Genomic DNA, 24051 nt, shown 5'->3' on the forward strand with positions numbered 1-24051 from the left:
TACATTTAAGTTGAGGCTCTATTATGGTGTCTTTAAAAAGTTTCCATGCAGCTTACAAGGATTTCATTTTTGGCACTGAACCTTTTAGTTTCTGTTTAACTAACTTCCTCATTTTTGCATAGTCCCCCTTTCTGAAATTAAATGCGACAGTGTTGGGCTGCTGTGGTGTTTTCCCCACCACAGGGATGTTAAATTTAATGATATTAAACAAATGTTTGGAGAACTGCTTTTGCTGGATTCTAATACTGCCACAGTATTTATTGCTATAGCCGCAGCACTTTAGCTTAGGTCATTGTCTCTGTATTCTGATAACAGTAACTTGTAGTGAGCTAATAAATTGGACAATAATGCCTGCATTACTGGCTAGAGAAAGACAATATTGTGGTGGAAAGTATTAGAAGTACAAAGAGATGGAGGAACGTCTTGGTAAAGTACCTTAATTTGATTTTCTTATCATCTTGTATAAGCTACAGTGAACTGCCTTTAGTTATTCAAAATAGGTAACAAAATCATTGAGTTCCAGTGAGCTCCTCATAAAATTTTGGATCTGGTCCTGTCTCCTGTAGGTGGGCAATTCCACAAAGTAGCTGAGATACTCATGGGTAAATATTAAAGCATGGGTGAACAGTTCAGCAGAGATTAATTTGAGGCAGGGTTAAAATCATAGAATCATAGAATATCAGGGTTGGAAGGGACCTCAGGAGGTCATCTAGTCCAACCCCCTGCTCAAAGCAGGACCAATCCCCAATTAAATCATCCCAGCCAGGGCTTTGTCAAGCCTGACCTTAAAAACTTCTAAGGAAGGAGATTCTACCACCTCCCTAGGTAACGCAATCCAGTGTTTCACAACCCTCCTAGTGAAAAAGTTTTTCCTAATATCCAACCTAAACCTCCCCCACTGCAACTTGAGACCATTACTCCTTATCCTCTCATCTTCTACCACTGAGAATAGTCTAGAACCATCCTCTCTGGAACCACCTCTCAGGTAGTTGAAAGCAGCTATCAAATCCCCTCTCATTCTTCTCTTCTGCAGACTAAACAATCCCAGTTCCCTCAGCCTCTCCTCATAAGTCATGTGTTCCAGACCCCTAATCATTTTTGTTGCCCTTCGCTGGACTCTCTCCAATTTATCCACATCCTTCTTCTGGTGTGGGGCCCAAAACTGGACACAGTACTCCAGATGAGGCCTCACCAATGTCGAATAGAGGGGAACGATCACGTCCCTCGATCTGCTCGCTATGCCCCTACTTATACATCCCAAAATGCCATTAGCCTTCTTGGCAACAAGGGCACACTGCTGACTCATATCCAGCTTCTCGTCCACTGTCACCCCTAGGTGCTTTTCTGCAGAACTGCTGCCTAGCCATTCGGTCCCTAGTCTGTAGCTGTGCATTGGGTTCTTCCGTTCTAAGTGCAGGGACCTGCACTTATCCTTCTTGAACCTCATCAGATTTCTTTTGGCCCAATCCTCCAATTTGTCTAGGTCCCTCTGTATCCTATCCCTGCCCTCCAGCGTGTCTACCACTCCTCCTAGTTTAGTATCATCCGCAAATTTGCTGAGAGTGTAATCCACACCATCCTACAGATCATTTATGAAGATATTGAACAAAACCAGCCCCAGGACCGACCCCTGGGGCACTCCACTTGACACCGGCTGCCAACTAGACACGGAGCCATTGATCACTACCCATTGAGCCCGACAATCTAGCCAACTTTCTACCCACCTTATAGTGCATTCATCCAGCCCATACTTCTTTAACTTGCTGACAAGAATACTGTGGGAGACCGTGTCAAAACCTTTGCTAAAGTCAAGAAACAATACATCCACTGCTTTCCCTTCATCCACAGAACCAGTAATCTCATCAGAGAAGGCGATTAGATTAGTCAGGCATGACCTTCCCTTGGTGAATCCATGCTGACTGTTCCTGATCACTTTCCTCTCATGTAAGTGCTTCAGGATTGATTCTTTGAGGACCTGCTCCACGATTTTTCCGGGGACTGAGGTGAGGCTGACTGGCCTGTAGTTCCCGGGATCCTCCTTCTTCCCTTTTTTAAAGATTGGCACTACATTAGCCTTTTTCCAGTCACCTGGACTTCCCCCGTTCGCCATGAGTTTTCAAAGATAATGGCCAATGGCTCTGCAATCACAGCCGCCAATCCCTTTAGCACTCTCGGATGCAACTCATCCGGCCCCATGGACTTGTGCACGTCCAGCTTTTCTAAATAGTCCTTAACCACTTCTTTCTCCACAGAGGGCTGGCCATCTACTCCCCATGTTGTGATGCCCAGCGCAGCAGTCTGGGAGCTGACCTTGTTCGTGAAGACAGAGGCAAAAAAAGCATTGAGTACATTAGCTTTTTCCACATCCTCTGTCACTAGGTTGCCTCCCTCATTCAGTAAGGGGCCCACACTTTCCTTGGCTTTCTTCTTGTTGCCAATATACCTGAAGAAACCCTTCTTGTTACTCTTGACATTTCTTGCTAGCTGCAACTCCAGGTGCGATTTGGCCCTCCTGATTTCATTCCTACATGCCCGAGCAATATTTTTATACTCTTCCCTGGTCATATGTCCAACCTTCCACTTCTTGTAAGCTTCTTTTTTATGTTTAAGATCCGCTAGGATTTCACCATTAAGCCAAGCTGGTCGCCTGCCATATTTACTATTCTTTCGACTCATCGGGATGGTTTGTCCCTGTAACCTCAACAGGGATTCCTTGAAATACAGCCAGCTCTCCTGGACTCCTTTCCCCTTCATGTTAGTCCCCCAGGGGATCCTACCCATCCGTTCCCTGAGGGAGTCGAAGTCTGCTTTCCTGAAGTCCAGGGTCCGTATCCTGCTGCTTACCTTTCTTCCCTGTGTCAGGATCCTGAACTCAACCAACTCATGGTCACTGCCTCCCAGATTCCCATCCACTTTTGCTTCCCCCACTAATTCTTCCCGGTTTGTGAGCAGCAGGTCAAGAAAAGCTCCCCCCCTAGTTGGCTCCTCTAGCACTTGCACCAGGAAATTGTCCCCTACGCTTTCCAAAAACTTCCTGGATTGTCTGTACACCACTGTATTGCTCTCCCAGCAGATATCAGGAAAATTTAAAGTCATCCATGAGAACCAGGGCGTGCGATCTAGTAGCTTCTGCAAGTTGCCGGAAGAAAGCCTCATCCACCTCATCCCCCTGGTCCGGTGGTCTATAGCAGACTCCCACCACTACATCACTCTTGTTGCTCACACTTCTAAACTTAATCCAGAGACAGTCAGGTTTTTCTGCAGTTTCGTACCGGAGCTCTGAGCAGTCATACTGCTCCCTTACATACAGTGCTACTCCCCCACCTTTTCTGCCCTGCCTGTCCTTCCTGAACAGTTTATAACCATCCCTGACAGTACTCCAGTCATGTGAGTTATCCCACCAAGTCTCTGTTATTCCAATCACGTCATAATTCCTTGACATCACCAGGACCTCCAGTTCTCCCTGCTTGTTTCCAAGGCTTTGTGCTTTCGTATATAAGCACTTGAGATAACCTGCTGATTGCTCCTCGTTCTCAGTATGAGGCAGGAGCCCTCCCCTCAACGTTCCTGCCTGTGCTTCCTCCCGGTATCCCGCTTTCCCACTTACCTCAGGGCTTTGGTCTCCTTCCCCCGTTTAAAGTTTAAAGCCCTCCTCACTAGGTTAGCCAGCCTGCTCGCAAAGATGCTCTTCCCTCTCTTCGTAAGATGGAGCCTGTCTCTGCCCAGCACTCCTCCTTCATGGAACACCATCCCATGGTCAAAGAATCCAAAGCCTTCTCTCCGACACCACCTGCGTAGCCATTCGTTGACTTCCACGATTCGACGGTCCCTACCCAGGCCTTTTCCTTCTACGGGGAGGATGGACAAGAACACCACTTGCACCTCAAACTCCTTTATCCTTCTTCCCAGAGCCACGTAGTCCACAGTGATCCACTCAAGGTCATTCTTGGTAGTATCATTGGTGCCCACGTGGAGAAGCAGGAAGGGGTAGCGATCCGAGGGCTTGATGAGTCTCGGCAGTCTCTCCGTCCGGTTAGGTAAGATCAATAAAGGATTCACTACTGGGAGCACACACAGATCCAAAAATGGTGTAGATAGTGGACTTTAGATTAGCTCCAGAATCACTGTACAGAATAATTTCAAATATTCTGCTGCACACAATGGAATATTATGTAGTAAGTGCAGGCTGAACAATGGTTCAATCTTGTCTCTGAATTGCCTGATTTTTGTTGCCTGAGACACTTAAACATGATTGCTGTATTCCTAACATCAACTTTCCGCCTGATGAATCCCAGAGTTTAACTTAGTGCACATAATACAGAGAAATCAGGTCACCTACACCACTGCACTGCAACCACCTCCTGGGTTAGACAGTTTAGGGCAGGAAGCTATTCAATTGACGTGGCAGGGATATTTTCATGATAAACAGCATGTAGCTATCCAAATGAGCTTTTGGCCAAGATATACAGGTTAATGCAGGGGTGGGCAAACTATGGCCCGGGGGCTGCATCCGGCCCTTCAGAGGTTTTAATCCAACCCTCAAGCTCCAGCCAGGGAGTGGGGTTGGGGGCTTGCCCCGCTCAGTGCATGCCAGGGCTTCGCATGGCTCCCGGAAGCAGTGCCATGTTCCTCCTCCGCATAGGGGCAGCCAGGAGGATCTGCACACTGCCCCCACAGCTCCAATTGGCTGGCAACTTGCTGGCAAATGGGAGCTGCAGGGGCGGCGCCTGCAGCCGGGGCAGCACACAGAGCCTCCTGGCTATGCTTCTGCATAGGAGCCGGAGCAGGGACATGCCACTGCTTCTGAGAGCTGTTTGAGGTAAGCACTGCATGGAGCCTGCACCCATGACCCCTCCTGAACCCCAACCCTCTGCCCCAGCCCTGAACCCCCTCCCGCCCTCCATACCCCTCTGATTGCACATTCTTTTTCAGAAAATATTTCAGTGACATCTGTTTGTTTTTTAAGGGTTGGCCATCCATAAAGAAATCCTTCCACTTATTATAGAGATATTTGCCCCAATATCTAAAATCTTCCTTATTCAACATGGCTTTGAAAGCTCTATTTTTTATTTATTATTTATTATATTTATTTTTGTTTGGTCAAGTACCTCACATATGCCCAACCAGTCAGTGCACTTTTAAGTAGTGGGCAATATTTCATTGGTGCCAGAATTTTGGGATAAGAGTCCAGCACACAATTTATATGCGATTGGGTTTTGCCATTTTCTGTTCTATCTGTATTTGTGATGGATTTTCTCTGAGAAATCCATTCCTGTACCAGTCTAATGTGCGTCACCCTATAATATCTCTTGAAGTCTGATAGCACCAGGACATTCCCACCATTCTGTTTTGATTCTTGATTTCCAGTTTGACCACAGGAATCTTCGAATAGGTTTTTTAAAAAAATTCCTGACTAATTTTTGGGAGGTGTAAAGGGAACCATGGAAAAAAGAGACAAGACCCTGGGTAAGATATTCATTTAAAATACACAATTCTACCTGTCAAAGTCAATGGTAATGCCTACCTTTCAAGTCTTTTTAAATAATTTTCATTAATGACTCAATATTTAGTCCCCACCCCCACACTTAAGGTGATTAAAATTACATATTTAGTCATTAAAGTATCATCCACTACTTTTCTGTGGGGATTTATCATTTATTGGGTATCTTCTGAAGCCCAGGAATAGTATCTGATCTGGAGTAGTTTAGTCTGTGTCGATTCCTAACCAAAAGCTTTGATTATTTCTTGTGATACTAGCCAACTTTTATTTATATCTTGTACAACAAGCATAAGGATAATGAAATTTTGTTTTCTGTTCCCAGAACACTGATTGCCTGAATTTCTTCAATGCCCCTCAAATAATAAGAGTGATAAGGGATACCCTTGTCTTGTTTCTCTGTAGAATGGTATCAATGCAGCCTTTTTGATATTTCCCCACATACATGCTATAGGATTTTTTGTAGATTTCAATCCACTTCTGAAAGTGTTCCCCAAAATCATATTTCTAAACAAAAATGGGTGTTCTACCAAGTTAAAAGCCTTTTCTGCATCCATAGTTAGAATGCAGGCTTCTTTATTAGCACTCTTGGAACCCTATACCACATAGGAATTTTCTACGTTATTTAAAGGGCTTCTTCCTTTTCTATAAAGGCAGTTTTGCTTTGGTGTACTAATTTAGGCATTATTGTCTCTAATCTGGATGCTAATATTTTAGTTAAAATAGTACTACCTATATTTAAAGAAATGGACCTGTAAAATGCTTGATCTGATAAGCCCTTATTTTGTTTAGGTATCAAAACTGTATCTGCTTGATAGAAGATATTTGGTAAGCACTCTGTTGCTCAGGAAGACTGAAATACATTTGCTAACAATGGAGTTGCCCATGTTTTAAACATTTTATAGAATTCAACATGACTCTATCTGGTCCAGGATTTTCCCCCTGATTTTAGTAGTGAGATTACCATCTTTATTTTTTCCTGTGTTGTTGTGCCATGTAGTACTACTCTGTCATTATGTGTCAGTCTGGGCATTTTAAAATCCTGCAGTACATGCTCCCAGTTCCTCCATGTTTGCATATTTGCTAGTATTTCTCTCTCAGCAATATTCCACTAGCACTTTGTTAAGAACCCTTGTTTTTTGGAATATTCCATTTTTTGTCCTTAAGGCTGTTCTGGATTTTCTGTTGGAAATTGGTCTGACTAGTAATCTGCCAGATTTGTTCCCTCATTCATAAAGCCTTTGGTTGGCAAATAAGAGAGCTGTCTGTTTTTCTTTCCTGTTATCAGTGCTTTTAAATCCTCTTTTTGCATTCTTCATCTCTTGGAGTAAATTTGCATTATTAGTCAAATAATATTGCTTCTGCCAACTAATAAATTGGCTCCTAAAAGTCTACCTGTTTTTGCTTATGTCTTTCTTTTCTTATGAGATAATGTGTCCCCTTATTCTGATTTAAAGGCCTCCCACGTAGTTTCCAGGGATATATCCTATAAGGAATTATTTTTAATATAATTATCAGTATGGGTTCCTGTGCTCCTCCAAGCAGAATGGATCTCCCACTCACTGCATCCTCAACTTTCTGACAGGAGAACGAAGCCTGTTTCTTGCTGCTGCAGCACCAATGAATTCAGAAGGAAAGAGAGGGACAGAGCCCTGTCAGGTCTGCAACTCTGCTGCTCCTTGCAATCCTCTCCAGGAACCCAGGGGGAGGATGGGCCACCCATTCATTTCTCCTTTCAGCTTCCCAGCAAATTAAGAGAGCTTGACTCCTGCTACTGCCTTTTCACGGAATTCCAGGAAGGAGGGAGGCAGGTAATGCCACAGTCTTGTACTGTGTATAGCCCAGCAGTGAGGCGGCTGAGCATCCCATTCACCTACATAAATGCTGACAGTGTCACTTCAGTGGGTGGAGCGCTGAACTTCTCTGCTCCTGACCCTTCCACTCTTTTCTCACCTGTGCTCCTGGACTGCCCCCAGTCTAATCACAGGTATAGCATATAGAGCCATTAGTCAATTTAAAGATCTGTCATATGCAGTACATTATATTCAGGATATGATAGAAGTAAAGTTTATAATTAATTGCTTCCACAGACTTAAGGAAGTGCTTTTATTTTACCTTTTTCTTTGATCTCTCCGACTTCTTGGAAATGTTCTTCACTTTTTTATGAAGATGATATAAAACCTAAAAAAAAAATAATAATAATTTAGCAGTAGACACCACATGCACAAATGCTATTACAGGCTGTGTGTGTTTGTCTATGGCCTTGCAGCTTGTAGAAACATTTAAGAATGAAAAGAACTGATTTGCGAAGATGTTAGAGTTCAACAAAAGTCTATTTCAATGCTTTGTTAAATACATTTTGAAATTTTCAGCTCCAGATTTTAACTCTTAAGGTTTCTTCTAAAAGCTTGTTTCCTGGGGAAAATTATGAAAAAAGCTAAGATTGGACAAGGAGTTGCTCATTATACATAAACAGCGTGACCCAAAGCTTGTTGAAGTCCATGGCAGCTTTGATGGACTTTGGATCAGGTTAACTCAACTACATTTATAAGTCCCATAAAGATGTAACATGGTCAGTACCTCACTGTCAGTTCTGCATCCAGTCAGTATAGGGCACTTACTGCATAACTATGAACTGGGCACTCTGAAACTTGAATTTAAAGTTACTTATCTAGGTCTGGTCTACACTAGAAAATTAGGTCAGTTTCACTATGTCGGTCGGGGTGTGAAAAATCCACACCCCTGAGCTGCGTTGTTAGGCCGATTTAAGTCCCCATGCAGATAGTGCTAGGTCAATGGAAGAATTCATCCATTGACCTAGCTATTGCCTTTTGGAGCGGTGGATTACCTACCCTGAGGGGAGAACCCCTCTCGTTGGTGTAGGTAGAGTCTACACTGAACGGCTACGGCAGCTGTAGCATTTTAAGTGTAGACATACCTGTAGGTTCTGACTTCAAAGAGATGCAGGACTATAAAAAACCAAACAAACCAACAAACTATTAAGAAGATAATTTCTATTCAGTGCGCTAACAGAATTTAAATTAACCTTTAAAAACACAATTACAGCAGTGCTGTAACCAGGCAATTATTATACTCTGGCTATTGGAGCCAGGAGACTAATGTACCTAAATCAATTATTTATAAGAAAATCCATCTATTAAATGTCATTCACATGCCATTTGCCAGTACACACACCATAAGCAATGAACTGGAAAGAAACCAGCATCAATTTAAGCTACCATAGGGGAAGCTAAGCTCTTTATTGAAAGATTGTATATTAGGGCTTTTTTTCCCTCACACACACAGGGACAGAGATTAGAGATTTCAGTATAAACACAGTAGAAGAGTTAAGGCCTCTTTCTAATGTAAATCCTATTACTGAAATTTCAAGCATACACTTTAAAAAAAGATTTGTTATACTGGTAGAATATTCAGTTAATCTTAAAGGGACAGCAACTTAAGTCACTTTAATTGGAAGCATTACCTAATACTGTAGCTTAACGGTCTGAGAAAAAGTCTCTTAACAGTATTTCCCTTTTTTGTGGGTCTCGCCCAGCAACACAGGGAGGAACATTTTACAAAAGTAGGAAAACGATTGTAAAGCTACAAAAATCAGCATGGGAGTTGGGGTGGCTGGTAAGGGGTAAGTCTCTGTCAATCCTGGAGAAGGCATACATGGGGATTGTTTCAGTGCCCTCACCCATCAATCCTGGGGAGGGAATAGGCAAATAAATATTTGGAGATCTGTTATGTTACCCCAATTTTGCCCACTCCCCTCTTTTCACCCACTCCCACTCTGGTGTGGAATTGATAGCCTCAGCTTTAGGAAAGGAACAAGGAGTGGTGGGGGTTATTTCCATCCGTCGGGAATATGGGGTGGATAGATTGATCATGAGTCCTGGCGTAGGAAGTAAGGGAAACTGGCAATTTTGGAACCCCTTATAAGACCGCCACTTACCTCCCCCTCCTCTCCCTTCACCCACCTTGGCATAGCAGCAGGTAATGAGCACCAGGGGCAGCAGGTACCCCACCACCAGGATGGTCACCTTGTAGATTTGCTTGGCAGCTGAATCATCAGCCCACTGCTCCCAGCAGAAGGAGCTGTTGGGTGCCTGCTGGTGGCCACTCATGAGGGCCTGGTGCTGGGCCACAGGGATGGCAATGAGCAGTGACAGCAGCCAGATGATGCCCACGCCCAGGGAGGCATTGCGTTTGCTGCGGATGCAGGGCGAGCGCTTGGCGTGCACCACGGCGATGTATCTGTCCACAGACATGGCCACCAGGGTGAAGATGCTGACGAGCATGGTGGCCATGGCCAGGTAGTGAACCCACTTGCAGAAGAAGGCGCCGAAGACCCACTCGGGCAGGGAGTAGATGGTGGCTTGGAAGGGGACGCAGAAGAGCAGGAATGAGAAATCTGCAATGCTCAGGTTGAGGATGAAGATGTTGGTGGCGCTGCGTGAAGGGCGTCCCCCAGATCGGATTCGCCCCAGCACCACTAACACCAGCGTGTTCCCCACCATGCCCAGCATGAAGATCAGCCCGAAGAGCACAGGCACAATCACGACTGCGGGGCCACCCCCCGACACTTGCAGCCAACACACTGGGGTGCCTGTCCAGTTAGCCCCGACGCCGCACTCAGTGCTGTTAGCCCCAGGAGACAGTACAGCCTCCTCCTCCTCCATGGAGCCAGGGTAGGTACAGGGGAGAGACTGGATCCTTGGGGGTGCCTGCTCGGGGCCACTCCCAGTGCCCACAGCGGCGGTCTGTCTGAGATATTTGGTGCTCAGTGGCCCTGCTTCAAAGAGCTCCCTCCTTCTGGGGTGTCTCTGCCTGGACTCTTTCTCCAGGGGGTGAAGAGAATGTAGGTTCCTCCAGTTGCAGGGTTTGGGCTCCTGGGGGGCTTCTTCTCTGGGGCTCTGTTCAGGCTCTCTGACCTCGCTCCTGGGTGCTGTTGACAGTGCAGGGGGCTCAGCAGCAGCTGGCGGTGGTGGTGATGTGCCAGAAGCAGAGGGACTAGAGAATGGAGCACATGCCAGAGGGGCTGCGTATGCACTGGGAGCTTTGAGTGCAATCCGCGCTGCTCCAGCTCCTTTGCTCCACGCCTCCCTTCTCCACCCACACTTATCCAGCTGCCGCCCCCCCCTCCCGTCCCCAGCTGCGCTCACAGCAATGGAGCTAAGTTAACCGGGGAGCTGCCCGGGCCCTGATTCCTTTAGAGGAGAAGCCCCGGTCTCCTCCACCCCGGCAGGCATGCACATGAGGAAGGGGGAGGACAGCAAAGATGAGTTCTGATTTAAAGAGGCTGATCCAACAGCAGCTGCCCAGGGAAAATCTGTACGGCCCTCCCAAGGAGTAGAGCTGGGGAGCACCTGTTGCAAGGACAGGGAAAGAGGTAAGAGCAGGATTTTATAGCTGTAAAACCTGGATTCTGCCAGCCCTTAAATTGCACTATCAAAAGGGAAGGGATTTACCTGATGCCAGTGCACAAACTAGCTGGACCTTGCTGCATCCTGGCAGGAGTGCAGCAAAAACCCAGAATGAGCAGCTGGCTTCTGACAGTTCTTGGATGCTCACAAAATTCTAAACACCTAAATAGAGCATAGGCATAACTGCTACTAGTGCAAACAAATTCAGACCTCAGTGCAACAGGGTCACAAAAGTCTGGAAGCATGGAGCGCCTTTTGTTGGGTGGACCAAATTCTGGTTCTCCATATAGGCAGTGGAAATTGCAGTTAAAATTTTTGTTCTGTCCGTTAGGATCCAGCTTTGCCTGCACCCCATGGATAGTACCTACAGGATCTCCTGCACAATGCAACACAGACGTGCCAGCATGGTAGGCTCGTGCTGGAGTTAATGGCAACTTGATTTCACTGGGAGAAGGATGTGGTCCCTTAGTTTCTAGGCGTGTTAACTGTTGCAGTTTAGAACTGACTTGCTTTGCTGGCTTGTCTCTAATGAATTACTGAGCTCATATTGGGAAACCTGGTGCCCCCACACTGAAATGCTGGCATCCCCTTCCCTTTCTGGATCAATCAGGAATTAAGTTCCCAGTGACATTTAATTGGTGTTATTCGGAACCAGGGAAACTTGTTCCTTATCCTTAATAGCAATGGGAAGAGTCCAGGATTAGTATGAGTTTCCCTCAAAGGAGTATCTATGCCAGAGAAGCAGATATGGAGTTCTGCAAAACGCCACTGCACTGAAGGATCAACTAACAGTGGCAGCCCATGGCATAGTCCTGCTATCTTTTGGGGCACACTGTTAGAATCAGAATAGCAATATAGCTGTGTAACAGGTTACAGGGAGTTGAGAAGCAGTTTATTCTCAAGTGTATACATGAGGAGAGGTAAATGCCTGAGCAGCTATGAGGCAGTTCAGCTATGTGAATGAAACTCCTCAAAAAGTGACTGTGTTTAATTTGAGTGGTGCAGTTTTTCCCATGCATTGATTTCCATAAGTGTGTAACAAATCTTGAGTTTCAGCATCCGACAATGCTTTTCTGAGCAATCTGTAAAGGGGTGCGCTCCTTAGCAGCACTACAATAGAGTAAACGATTTCTTAATTATGAAAGGTGGTTGATGCTAATATTAGCATTTATTGTACAAGAGAAATTTTAAATGGGCGCTAAAGCAATTGATGTTTGTTTTTAGGATGAAGGGTCTTCAGTTCAGCAGATTTAAACCTTGCAATCATTTCCTAGGAGCTGGATACCTGATACAAGGGATGTTTTGAAGGTGAGTAAATCAGACATGGAAAAGACCTCAAGTTACTTGTCCTGTAGTCTATTCTATTGGATTGTTCCCTTTTGTATTTTATGGCTTTGTCCATTCTAATTTTAAATCACCCAAGAGCGAGGCTTTCTGCTTCTCTTCAGAATAAAAGATGATTTTGCTAGGATATTTTTCTGATAATTCCTCAGAGGTTTTTTTGTTTGATTTCATCCCATCTGTCACAGTTACAGGGGTAACCGCACCCCATTCTGGGTTGAGTGCATCTCCTCAGGTGTTATGTAAAGGCATAAGGCCCATCTTAATGGAATTTTGCAATTTCCCACTTCTAGACTGGTCCGGGGGCATCCACAATTCTTACCCTGCAGGTCCAAATGAGTTTGGAAATCTGTGATTCTCCCCTCTGGGAGCCGGACCAGTGGTACTCGGAGATCAGACAGCTGTCTTAAAACAAAAGATGTGTTTGTTTTAGCAGTAGGAACAAAGCTTTTGGAGAAAGATGCTTTAAAAACAAGAAAAGGCATGCTGGAGGGGACTTGAGGGGTGCTGGAACACTTTGTACAGTGGGGGTGCTGAGAGCCATTGAACCAAACTGTAAATCTTGTATATGATGGAAACCACTTCAAGCCAAGGAGTGCAGCACCCCCAGCAATCCTACTTCCAGCACCTATACCCTGCCCCCCAGTCATAACAATGCATACAACATTAAGAAGGGGAAAAGCAGCATGCCTGTGTTTAAAAAGTAGTAAAAGTTGAGATCATATTGGTAGCATTCAGGCAGCCTGTGAATAAAAGTACAGAATCATTTTCCTAGTATGTGAATGTTAATAAGAGTAACATCTCCTAATTACATGGAATATGAGGTACCTAACAAACCACTTCTTACATTGATGGCTGTGGTTAAATTGATGGCTGAACATTAGCACTTTAAGCCTCCAGACTCTTGGAAAAACACTTGTAATAATGACAAGCTATTGTCCTCTCTGTTATACTCTTACTTGTTTTCTCTGGGAAAGATAAATCCCTATTAAAGAGCCTTGATAAATTCCCCCTAGTCCTGCTAAGGGGTTATTTAATTTAAAATCCAGTTTTAAGAAAGGGGTTTTAAATTAGGAAAAATTGCTGAGATTTCAACCCTTCAAGCTTTTTATTAATGACAATTGGCAGTAGAATTGATTTCCCCTCCCACCAATTATTGCAAGAGGTTATCATACAAGGGCGAGGTAAGACAGCAGAGCTGAGGCAGTATTGCCTCTGAGTGACAGTAATTTTATTCTTTTACTGAAGTCATCAAACTTGGCCCATCTTTTCTCAAACTGTTAAGTTAATCAGACACTGGCATGAAGTTTCATTAATAGTACAGCTGATTATGGAATTGAAATAAATGTATTTTGCATTGGCTGTTTGGATATGTTTACACAGCAGCTGGGAACAAGCCTCTGGCTCCCACACTGGGTAGACAGACTTCTGATAGCTTGGCTTGAGCTAGCGCACTTAAAAGAGCAATGTGGACATTGCGATTCTGCCACAGGCTCAGGCTAGCCACCCAAACTCAGACCCAAGAGAATGGGTTGTCTTGAGAGCCAGAGCTGCTTCCTGAGCTGTAATGTCCACACGACTATTTTTAGCACGCTAGCTGGAGCCTGTCCATGGGGGCTAGAAGGCATGCTCCCAGCTGCAGTGTGTACCCTTTGAGTTGCTTACGCACTGTAGGAGATATTGGCAGATGGCAAGTCTTACTATATCCACACATGAAGGGCAAAATACTTGCCTATTTATTGTGCAGTGTTATGGTTTGGGTTAATTCTCACTGAAACTGATGGGTAGAACAGCCACCCTTCATTTGGGATACAGGTAAACTCCTTCGTGGAACCACCTAGCTGAAACAACAGCATCCTCCGCTCCGTCCACAGGCAAATGTTACTGCCCAAAACAACGTCCTGTGCAGTGCGCATGGAGGGTGAGGGGTTTCTCTGGGCATTGTTGTGTGAAGGTTTGTGGTGAGTGAAGGTGAGGCAGAAAGCCCAGAGAAGCGGAGAGAAGGAAGCACCAGCCAGCCACAGAAGCACTGGAAGGCCTGGTCTACATGGGGGGGATCGATCTAAGTTACGCAACATTCTGGACCGTGGGGGAGGCAGCAGAGTGTCACTCGCAGCCCCACGGCCCATTGTGATTGGATGTCATTCATCCAGCTGGGCTTGGTACCAGCTGTAGTGTCTCCTGGCGGCCACCACAGGCAGCTGTGGCATCTGCTGAGCCTGCAGCCTCTGCCTCCACCGGTGCCTATTCTCTACCCCTTCCCTCCACCCCAATGCTGGTTCTCACTCAGCCACATGGAGGAACTGTGTGTGTCTGTGTGTGTTGGGGGGTGGGGTGGGGCGTGTCAGACTTAGTGCCCAACCCAGGAGGTGGGGGTGCTGGGAGAGCTGGGGCTTTTGGGGAGCTGCCTGGGGTTGATAGGACAGAGCTAATCTGTTTATCTCTCCTCTGTCTAAGGATTTATCCTGCTGCCCATCATCATAGTATCTCCCATGTAAAATCAGCATCAGGAGCTAGCTCCCCAGTGCCTTCACTGAGTCTCCAGCACTTCTCTCCTTATGGAGTCAGAATTCTGCTTGAGGTAGGTTTTTAAGATTTGGGGGGTTTTTTTGGAGAGGGGGGAATAAAAGGGCTGCTCATATCATGAGTGTCACTTATGGTGGAAAGGCTTTCTCAGACAGGATGGCTCTGCAAAGTTCCTAAAGATGATCAGGCTCTGGATTCTTCTCATCTCCTCTGCAAGTTGGATCTGTAGCCCATCCACTTGACTGAGAACACTTTGCCCCAGCTCACATCCTTCATCCTGAGCAATGGTGGTGCCAGACATAAGCAGACTAAGCAATGGCTTAGGGACCCAAGCTGCTCAATGAGCCTCCGATGTAGTATTACCCCCCAAATACCATTCATCTTGTTTAATGTAGATATTTTAACAGGTGGGTTAGCATATTTTTTGGTTTGTGGAAATAATGCAATTAGTGTATTGGGGGCGGGGGTGAAGGTCAGAGGGGTCCCGATAATATTCTTGCATGGGGCCCCCACTGGGCTAGCACCACCTCTGATCCGCGGTGTTGTGATCTTCATTGCCCCAGAGAGCACAGCTGGCCTAAGAGGACTTGGGCTGATGGGGCTAATGCCGGCCTTTGGCAACCCTAGTATGCTTCCCCGTCCAGTAACCATCCCCTCAGCCTCCCCTGGTTATCCCATCTGTAGGATGCAAGAGATAAGGTTCTGCCTCCCTTCACCTGCTCCTATTGCTCTGGGAAGCCCTGAAAGAGAAATAGAGCCTCAGTATGACAACTTTCACCAGCATGAAATACACAGTTCTACCAAAATTGATATTTGTGGTCATTTGCAAATTTGTAAATGTTACTTTGTAAAGTTAATTGTAAAGGCTACTTTGTAAAGCTAAAATTGTAAAGGTTAATTATGGGTCTTGTAGACAAGAACCTTTCACAACAACAACAATAAAACACAGACTTAACTCTATGCACGGCTATACAAATATCAGATCAGTCTGAACTTGAGAAACAAGGAACTAGCTTAGAAGCAGCAAGTGCTAAAAGTAATTATCATAAGAACTCTAGTTATGGAAGAGTAGTGTCTGCCCTTTGTGTCAACATTGGTATGGAAAGGATGTAGTAATAATAACAATTAATAGAGGCTCGTTGTTGGGAGCTGTGGGCCTGGTGAGTTATAAGGGATTATGTAAAAATAATGAGGAGTCCAGGTGCCACAAGGACTCCTCGTTATTTTTGCTGAATCAGACTAACACGGCTACCACTCTGAAAAGGGATTATGTGATAGTGGAGAACCAGATGGACTGTTTGCTTGAACACTTGGTAACATACAGGTTTTTTAAAAAACACTAGTGACTTCATAAAGTGTAAAACTGGTTTCAAAGTGTCAACTGGACTTCATTGAAAAATACTTTCTATCTTCTTAATGTTTTTTTTTTTTGCTAAAAATGTAACATGTTGACTGAACAAGAGCGGTCACAATTAGATACTGATTTTTAGTCAAATATTTTCATTCCACTTGTAAAATCATGTCCCTGCTTTTGCCTAATTCCAAATGTCTGCAACTGTTGAGTGTTGATTGTTCGATGAAAGAACAGAGCCAGTGTTGTTTAGGACTGAGCGACAGCCTTTTATGCACTATTCAGCTTAATTGTAGAAAAGACAGTAATGTATCACCATCCAGTCACTGAGCTAGCTTCAGTGCTAAGTAAGGTCACTGAGAATTAAACACCAGACTGTAGGGAAATGAGAGCTATCAGTGCCATCAAATTAGCAAGACAGCCATTGCCTGAATACATTAAATTATGCCTGGAATTTATTGATGCATTAACTGAAGCAAATAGTCTTCCCTCAATTACTGTATAAATAAATCTCATTAGACTTCCAAACTTGGAAGTGACTAATTACAGCACTCTGTAACAAGCCCATCATTTCAGTGGAATGCATGTTTTAAGTGCCCAATCTTGTAGGCGCTTCCTGCTAACCCTCATTAGCTCATGCATGTACCATTGTAGTCAAGGGATTGCAGAATCAGAACCTAAAGTGGAAGCCAAATGTAAGTTTTGGCCCTAAACTCATAGATCCTGTAAACCTTATTTATTAGTATTATCATTCAGTTCGGGGGGGCTCTCATGTGAGTAGGACTAATAACAGTGTGTAGTGGTTGCAATGTCAGGTGTTAGGGCTTCAATAACAAGTCATGAGCCAGTAAGTTAAACCTGGATGAGGTAGGAGAAACTTAAGTTCTGAGTAACTATTTTATACAAGTTTTTATATGTGCCTAAGAACTAAAACTTTGTGAGGGGGGAAAAAACTCAATCTTTTCAATGAGATCTGACCTGAACTCTAATTTCTCAGCTACATCTTTGCACGATTATTACTCTTTGCTCTTCCGTCTTCCTGCATTGCTGAATCCTCTAATTACACATATAAAGAGGCCTTAGCATGTCAATCCCTTGTCCTCTCTGCACACTGAATTTTCATGGGTTAGGGGAGGTAACTGTCCTGTAACCGTCTTAGAGATCTGACAGGCTGTCCAGACTTTCAAGCCTTGTGACGAACCACCTTTTAGGCTTGTAACCCCCCGTCTGTAGTTCTACAAGAAGAATCATTAAAAGTTGTGTGAAGGTTCTGATCTACCCTGCTGATTGACCCTGGGGGCCTCCAGCTCTTAATGCAGATTAACTTTACCTAGAACCATGATTTAACTATGCTTGTCATGTGTATACTGTTATTTGCATAAACACAAATTGATCATGGAAATGAGTCAGTCCCTAAATTCTGCTAAAGTGGTTGACCGTGACCCTCTGCTATAATTAATTAATTCCACCAATTGACTGCTGGTTACTTAAAGTACCCAGTCAGCTACAAGCAGTTAATTTTAAAGACTAAATCTTCTGATTTAAAACTTCTAATTTAAAACATGTAAAATTGGTTTGTTTTCTCAGGGGAAAATCAGTAATTAGTCAAGGCAAAATGCAAATCTCATTTGCATAAATTTCTCATTTTTCAAGGAGATTAATCATATTGTAAAATCTATTCCCTGCTTTGCCTATTTCACCACTAATTGGTTCAAAATTCTCGTCACATAGGACTGGAAGGGACCTTGAGAAGTCATTTAGTCCAGTCCCCTGCACTCATGGCAGGACTAAGTATTATCTAGACCATCCCTGCCAGGTGTTTGTCTAACCCAGGGGAGGGAAAACTATGGCCCATGGGCTGGATCCGAGCTATCAGGGCTTTCAATCCGGCCCACGGGATTGCCAGCCCAGTGGCGCAGTGGGGCTAAGGCCCTGGTCCCAGGCCACTGTTGGGAGTGGCCGGCACCACATCCCTGCAGCCTCTGGGGGTGGGTGGGGAGCAGAGGGCTCCGTGTGCTGCCCAAGCCTGCAGGCACCATCCCCTGCAGCTCCCATTGGCTGGGAACCGCAGCCAATGGGAGCTTTGGGGAGCTCAACATGGGTGTGCGGCCGGGATGGCAGGTGGGGGCGGGGGGGGACGCAAAAACGGCGGTGGCCCCGGTCGTGTCTGCCTCCCAGGCACACCGGGAACAGAGGGAAACCCTGGATCCCTGGTTGTAGCACCATAGACATGCTTTTCAGTATCAGGCAAATACAAGAAAAATGTATTTAACAAAACCATGAGTCTTTTCAGTGTTTTCATTGATCTGATAAAAGCATTTGATACAGTCGATAGAGAAGGATTATGAATGATTCTCAGAAAACTTGGTTGCCCACCAAAACTGGTAAAGATCATTCATTTATTTTCATGAGGGGATGCAAGGCCAGGCACTTTTTAATGGAGATCTCACTGACTCCTTTCCTATTTCAAATGGAGTCAAACAAGGAGAATTGGTGCAAGGACACCAGAATCAAGGCCACCCCAGAAAGCGCTCCAAGGACAGCATCAAGAACAGCATACACTTTGGTGCAATAAAACTGGATGATCTTGAGAAGGCTACATTACATAGATCAGCATGGCTATGCACAACACTCAGAGCTTTCCAAGCCTTTGAAGAGGACACAAGTAATCGATTGTTAGCTGCGAGGGAAAAGCAGTCATACTACTGCTATAACTACCAAGATGCTCACCCATGACTTTGTCTGCCCCATTTGCTCATGAGCATGCATGTCATGGTTTGGACGTCAGTCACTCCAGAATCTACGAAAAGAGAGAGCATGAAAATGTTATCGTTGAACTGACGGACTACACACACATACCTTGCATCTAAAATATTTGTTAATGTATATCTCAACTAGTTGGGTATTATTATTATTATTTTATTATTATTATTATTATTAATTTGATTCAGCACAAGGTGGAAGCAAATGTTTGCTTAGATTTTTCAGGAACTATGTTGAGTTGTGGAAGTTGGAGGCAAACTTAAGACTGGCGATCTGATAATCCTTTTGTTAGATGCCCAGGTACTGTGCTGGTGTGAGCAGCATAGATGCCCCGATAAATAGAAGTAGTGATGCTATTAAAGTTTCACTTAAAGTGCTGAGGTTCTCCCTTCATTTGTGATTCTGAGGTCTGCACCAGCTTCCTGGCGTGGCCTGTCCTGAATGTTGCCCTTTGGTCAGTGCAGGTGCACTTGTGCTTGAAGGGGAGGCTCCGGCTTAGTCAGTATTGACTCTAGAGCGGGACTGTAGTGGGGCAGTCACCCCAGCCATGAAAAGGTTAAAAGCCAGCCCTGGCAGAGGGCTGGGGCTGAAAGCCAATAGGAAAAGGCTGGGAGGTAGCCACTCAGGGCCAGGCGGGCCCTATAAAAGACCTGCGGGGCCAGAAGGCAGGTCAGTCTCACTCCAGTTATGGAGTGAGAAGGACCTAGCTGCCTGGGAGCACAGGGTACCTGGGGCAGAGCAAATACCCTTGTTTGCATGAAGGTATTGGAATTGGTGTAAAGTGCTGGGGAAGGGCAAGAGGAGCTGGGGAGTTCCAGTCTAGCAACTCCCCAGGCTAAGACCTTGTTTAAGGCCTAAGCAGGTCCTGGGGCTGCAGAGGTGCAGCCTGGGGATAAGCAGAGGCAGCTGGTCCAACCCCCTTGCCAGTGATGAGTGGCCATCACAGACTGCAGTTTGCACCAAAGAAAGGGGGCTAGATGATGAGTGGCAGTAGCCACTGAGGTGAGGTGGGCCTAGAGGGTTGGGGGTTCCCCTGGGAGGGGAGACCCAGAGTGTGGGGGTACTGTGGTGGGCAGAACCCCAAGGGAAAGGGGCACTAAAGTCTGGGAGGGATACAGGGCCTGAGGCAGGAGAGACACCGGCCAGCAGGAGGCGCTCTGAGGCTGGAATTGAGCTAATTCCTGGACGACCAGCAGGAGGTGCCGCGGCGATGAGTCGGCAATCTGATGCCTAGATAAATAGAAGTAGTAGAATACACGGACTTTTTCAGATAGCTTCAGCAGTGATGAAAACCACCGCGGGTCCATAACATCTGCTTTAGTTGAGACAGCCACTGCAAAAGGTTGCAAGTTTTTGTGGTAATTTGTCAGGTGTATTTTTTTTGCTATTCACATAGCTACAGTGTGAGCAAAAAAATCTTTCTTGCTTGTGTTCTGGGCTTCCATTCCTGGATTAATTTGGAAATCATGAAACTAAGTGCATATATTGAGTTAGGCCATAGTACTAACATTAATATATGGTACCCAAGAGCGTCTGCTATCCTATTCCTCTGTTAAAACTTCCCTTTCTTGCAACAGGATATATCCTGGCAACTGTCTGTCTTTAAAACATCAAAAAATTCTGTACTAACTCCACTAAATAAGTGACAGGTTTTTACCATGTAACTAATCCTTTTATTCAGTTTTTCTAGATAATACTACAATACGCCACTTAAGGCAAAAAGATACAGATATAAGTGGTCACGCTGTGGTTTAATGGCTTCTGCACTGAAAAGTTACCATGGTGATTATCTCTGCTACATTTAAGAGGGAGCTTTGCTTACAATGGACCCACTGCAATTTTCTATCCATTTTCCTATTCATGTTACTGGCGAGTAAAGTAACCTGTTTCTATACATTACTAGATAATGCACAGATGATGAGGTACCTCAGAAGTAATGTAGACACTGCATAGCGGTGAATTTCGTTGACCCAAAAAAGACCCACCCCCTCCCTACAAACACACATAATCATAAATTTAAGTGTTTTAAAGTGTGAAATCTGTAACACAATCTTAACTGTGCTGTTGTGAAAAACTCCCACATAATGCACATTAACCCTTTTTATACATAATTCCCATGCTAAGAGCACAGGTCTGTTTCATGTAATGTTTGGAACAGTAGCTATCAGAGCTGACTTTTCTCTGACTTTTCTCTGTGAGTTGTCTGAATTTTACCCTGAATTGGATGAATAACTTTGAGTTTATGACAAATTTTTACCTTATGTGCTGCAGGCTATAAATCATGGTGTGACTTGTCACGCCATTCCAGCTCCCTGATTCAGTCAATGAAACTTTCTAAATAGAAGAATAACAAATGGCTTCCTGCACAAATACCTTTGTTTGCATGAAGGTATTGGAATCAGTGTAAAGACCAGCCATTTCCCAAACACCTGTGTGAAAAACTTGTGTGAATAGCTAATCAAATGGTACCAACATGAAACCAATGAATAATGTGGAAATTGAATGACCGTTCATGAACAGCTTTGAAATAGTGAAATAATCCAGTAAGAATATATTCCTAAATGGAGGATTTGCCTGATGTTTTTGCTATATCATGCCATTTTGTGGGTCACAACCAAATATAAATAATACTTCGTAGTTTTTGATAGTGATCTGGCCAAATAAGGGAAATCCGTTTTGTTTTATCCTTACTATGTTCTTTCCACTCCAAATCCTATGAAATGCATTAGCTCAATTTCTTAAACTGATACCACTGGGTTTTATGTTCCTTATAGTATTAACTTCTGCATATTCACTGCTCTGTGACAAATAGCAGTGCCTGCATATTCTAGTTAATCGCACTTAGGTTTGATATTGTGCCCTGGTTCTTGAACCTACTCTGACCAATTAGGAATAGTTTCTTATTCTGAATTATCAAATAATTTGATAATTATGAATAAATCTTTCCATAAGAATCATCAGCCACGATAACTTTCTCCGTGATAAAATTATCCAGGCTAGATCCTAAAGAGTCTGAACCCCCTTAACTTCTGTCACAGTCAATGGGAAATGCCCTCACCATCTCACAGAATCGGGCATTAGAGAAGTGAAACAACTCTCTGTTCAGCTGACTCTCTTTTGCCTTGATAGTGTAAACAACATTGCAGCTTCTGTAACTCAAGTCCTGGGCTACATTTGATTCAGGTGAGGTTTTTAGTTTGCTAGTGTTCTCTGTTACATCTTGTAACCTGCTACAAATATGGGAATAAGCTCCTATGGGAGCTTCTACTCCTGGCTTAATGAGTCTGTGCCATGCTGCATTAGATTATTAGTAAACATTTATATTACAATATACAGTAGTTCAAAGGCTTCAACTCGGTTTGGGAGCCCCTTTGTGCTTGGAGCCTTACAAATAAAGATGAAACAATCCCTGTCCCTGGAATCATAGAATCATAGAATATCAGCGTTGGAAGGGACCTCAGGAGGTCATCTAGTCCAACCCCCTGCTCAAAGCAGGACCAATCCCCAACTAAATCAATCCAGCCAGGGCTTTGTCAAGCCTGACCTTGAAAACCTCTATCACTGAGAACAGTCTAGATCCATCCTCTTTGGAACCCCCTTTCAGGTAGTTGAAAGCAGCTATCAAATCACCCCTCATTCTTCTCTTCTGCAAACTAAACAATCCCAGTTCCCTCAGCCTCTCCTCATAAGTTATGTGTTCCAGTCCCCTAATCATTTTTGTTGCCCTCCGCTGGACACTTTCCAATTTTTCCACATCCTTCTTGTAGTGTGGGGCCCAAAACTGGACACAGTACTCCAGATGAGGCCTCACCAACGCCGAATAGAGGGGAATGATCACGTCCTCGATCTTCTGGCAATGCCCCTACTTATACAGCCCAAAATGCCGTTAGCCTTCTTGGCAACAAGGGCAGACTGTTGACTCATATCCAGCTTCTCGTCCACTGTAACCCCTAGGTCCTCTTCTGCAGAACTGCTGCCTAGCCATTTGGTCCCTAGTCTGTAGCAATGCATGGGATTTTTCCATCCTAAGTGCAGGACTCTGCACTTGTCCTTGTTGAACCTCATCAGATTTCTTTTGGCCCAATCTTCCAATTTGTCTAGGTCCCTCTGTATCCTATCCCTTCCCTCCAGCGTATCTACCTCTCCTCCAGTTTAGTGTCATCTGCAAACTTGTGGAGGGTGCAATCCACGCCATCCTCCAGATCATTAATGAGATATTGAACAAAACTGCCCCCAGGACTGACCCTTGGGGCACTCCGCTTGATACCGACTGCCAACTAGATATGGAGCTATTGATCACTACCCGTTGAGCCCGACGATCTAGCCAGCTTTCTATGCACCTTATAGTCCATTCATCCAGCCCACACCTCCTTAACTTGCTGGCAAGAACACTGTGGCAGATCGTATCAAAAGCTTTGCTAAAGTCAAGGAATAACACGTCCACTACTTTCTCCTCATCCACAGAGCCAGTTATCTCGTCATAGAAGGCAATTAGATGAGTCTGGCATGACTTGCCCTTGGTGAATCCATGCTGACTGTTCCTGATCACTTTCCTCTCCTCCAAGTGCTTCAGAATTGGTTCCTGGAAGCTTAGTCTGATTCAGAACTGATTCTGGGAAGGGGAAGAGGATATAACATACAAATGCATTGGTACCAAATTTACATTTTTTGGGGTTTTGTTAATTTTTTTACATTGGAGTAAAGGTAGGGTGAGGAATGACTGTAAGAATAGGAAGGAAGATGGAAACTCATGGCTCCTCATATGTCCACCATAGACTCACCGAGGCTAAAGCCATTACATTTCACCTAGTTTCCTCTGTACTGAACCTGATAACTTGTGTTTGACTCAAGTATATCTTTCAGAAGGGCATTAAGAGATGGAGAATTCATCACTTCCCTTGGAAATTTGTTCCAATACTTAATCATTTGAGCCTTATTTCCAATTTCAATTTGTCTGGCTTCAGCTTCTAGCCATGGTTCTTGTTATGCCTTTCTCCATGAGATTAAAGAACCACTTAGTATTCAGCAAAAAGAAAAGGAGTACTTATGGCACTCTAGAGACTAACCAATTTATTTGAGCATAAGCTTTCGTGAGCTACACTCACGAGTGAGCTGTAGCTCACGAAAGCTTATGCTCAAATAAA

General features: G+C 44.5%; 1 protein-coding gene and 1 long non-coding RNA gene across 2 annotated transcripts in view; one reads left to right on the forward strand and one right to left on the reverse strand.

Moving 5' to 3' along the window:
* LOC125645347 (galanin receptor type 1-like) overlaps nucleotides 1-10588 on the reverse strand; it is a 33299-nt gene extending 22711 nt beyond the window's left edge. The window contains exons 1-2 of the mRNA XM_048870743.2: nucleotides 9481-10588; nucleotides 7613-7678 (exon numbers count right to left, since the gene is read on the reverse strand). Coding sequence (XP_048726700.1) covers nucleotides 7613-7678; nucleotides 9481-10182 — 768 coding nt within the window. The 5' untranslated portion in view covers nucleotides 10183-10588. The remainder of the gene's footprint in view (nucleotides 1-7612; nucleotides 7679-9480) is intronic.
* A 100-nt stretch (nucleotides 10589-10688) lies between these two features.
* Nucleotides 10689-24051, forward strand: part of LOC125645281 (uncharacterized) — a 35809-nt gene continuing 22446 nt past the window's right edge. The window contains exons 1-3 of the long non-coding RNA XR_007359274.2: nucleotides 10689-10892; nucleotides 12151-12234; nucleotides 14725-14848. This is a non-coding gene — a long non-coding RNA (uncharacterized LOC125645281). The remainder of the gene's footprint in view (nucleotides 10893-12150; nucleotides 12235-14724; nucleotides 14849-24051) is intronic.

Source organism: Caretta caretta, chromosome 12, assembly GCF_965140235.1.
Source record: "Caretta caretta isolate rCarCar2 chromosome 12, rCarCar1.hap1, whole genome shotgun sequence".
NCBI lineage: Eukaryota > Metazoa > Chordata > Testudines > Cheloniidae > Caretta > Caretta caretta.